The sequence below is a fragment of the Nematolebias whitei genome, chromosome 8 (genome assembly GCF_014905685.2).
Source record: "Nematolebias whitei isolate Nwh7 chromosome 8, NemWhi1, whole genome shotgun sequence".
Classification (NCBI taxonomy): Eukaryota; Metazoa; Chordata; class Actinopteri; order Cyprinodontiformes; family Rivulidae; genus Nematolebias; species Nematolebias whitei.
In genome coordinates this window covers 11,771,345-11,772,397 of record NC_056505.1, presented here as the reverse complement: position 1 = coordinate 11,772,397, position 1,053 = coordinate 11,771,345, and the positions used below count along the sequence as shown (strand labels likewise).

At 37.3% G+C, this 1,053-nt stretch overlaps 2 protein-coding genes across 2 annotated transcripts in view; both read left to right on the top strand.

The window, feature by feature from the left end:
• tmem8b (transmembrane protein 8B) overlaps window positions 1-1,053 on the top strand; it is a 1,109,927-nt gene that overhangs the window by 89,285 nt on the left and 1,019,589 nt on the right. The window lies entirely within an intron of this gene.
• On the top strand, window positions 207-883 carry myl7 (myosin, light chain 7, regulatory; the record flags this gene model as incomplete). The annotated part of the gene is given in 4 exon segments (XM_037680941.1): window positions 207-311; window positions 400-478; window positions 573-621; window positions 704-883. Coding segments are annotated over 4 exon segments (338 nt in total), but the record flags the coding sequence as incomplete, so codon positions are not given.

The following is a 1,053-nucleotide window of genomic DNA, read 5'->3' as shown; positions in this document are numbered from 1 at the left end:
AGGATAATGTAAACAGGGCTTTCAGAGTTGCAATGAGTTTATTTTAGGTGGGTGAATGATCTGATCATCTGACTGTTGATTGCAGTAATTCACATTATTAGCAGAAATAGAAGGCCCCAAACCAAATTTCGCTTAGGGCCCCATGGAGGCTCGGACCAGCCCTGTGTGAAGCCTTTATTTTGTATTCATGTGATCATCTCCATTAGGGAAACTGAACGTCCAAGACGAGGAGCTGGAAGCCATGTTGAATGAAGGGAAGGGTCCCATCAACTTTACTGTGTTTCTGACACTTTTTGGGGAAAAACTCAACGGTAAGACTTTCTAGATGAACAAATCTTTTTTTTTAAATGAGGAACACTCAGATGATTCTGAAGGATGTATTGATTTCTTATCCTCCAGGCACTGATCCTGAAGACACCATACTGGCTGCTTTTAAACCTTTTGACCCTAACGGGACAGGTTTCGTCAACAAGGATGAGTAAGATATCTTGGTGATAGTTTCCACAACACCAATTACATCACTACTCAAATTATTATCATTTTTTGACACCTCTTATCTTTTTTTAATCCAGATTTAAACGACTACTGATGAACCAGGCTGATAAATTCACAGCAGAAGAGGTTTGTTTTTTTATACTTTAATGCAGAGCGAGTTAATGTATATGCATTTGAGCAATAAAATGTTCCCTTTATGAACCTGTAGGTCGATCAGGCCTTCACTCTTGCACCGATTGACCCAGCTGGCAACATCGACTACAAGCAGCTCTGCTACATCATAACACACGGAGACGAGAAGGAAGAATCTTAAAATAAATAAATAAATAAAGCGTTTGAAATTATCAGCTTTGGATTCAAAAACTTTAGTCATAATTTTTTTTAAAAGATGAAATTTCTGATATGCTCAAAGATTTCTGTTGATTTTGAAATCATGAAGATTCATTGTTAATGTGAATAAAGTGGTGGACTCATGACAGGTGTGCAGGTCTCATACTTAATGATGCACATTTAAACTAACATAATAATGACATGATGATGATGGTGCATCATAAACTG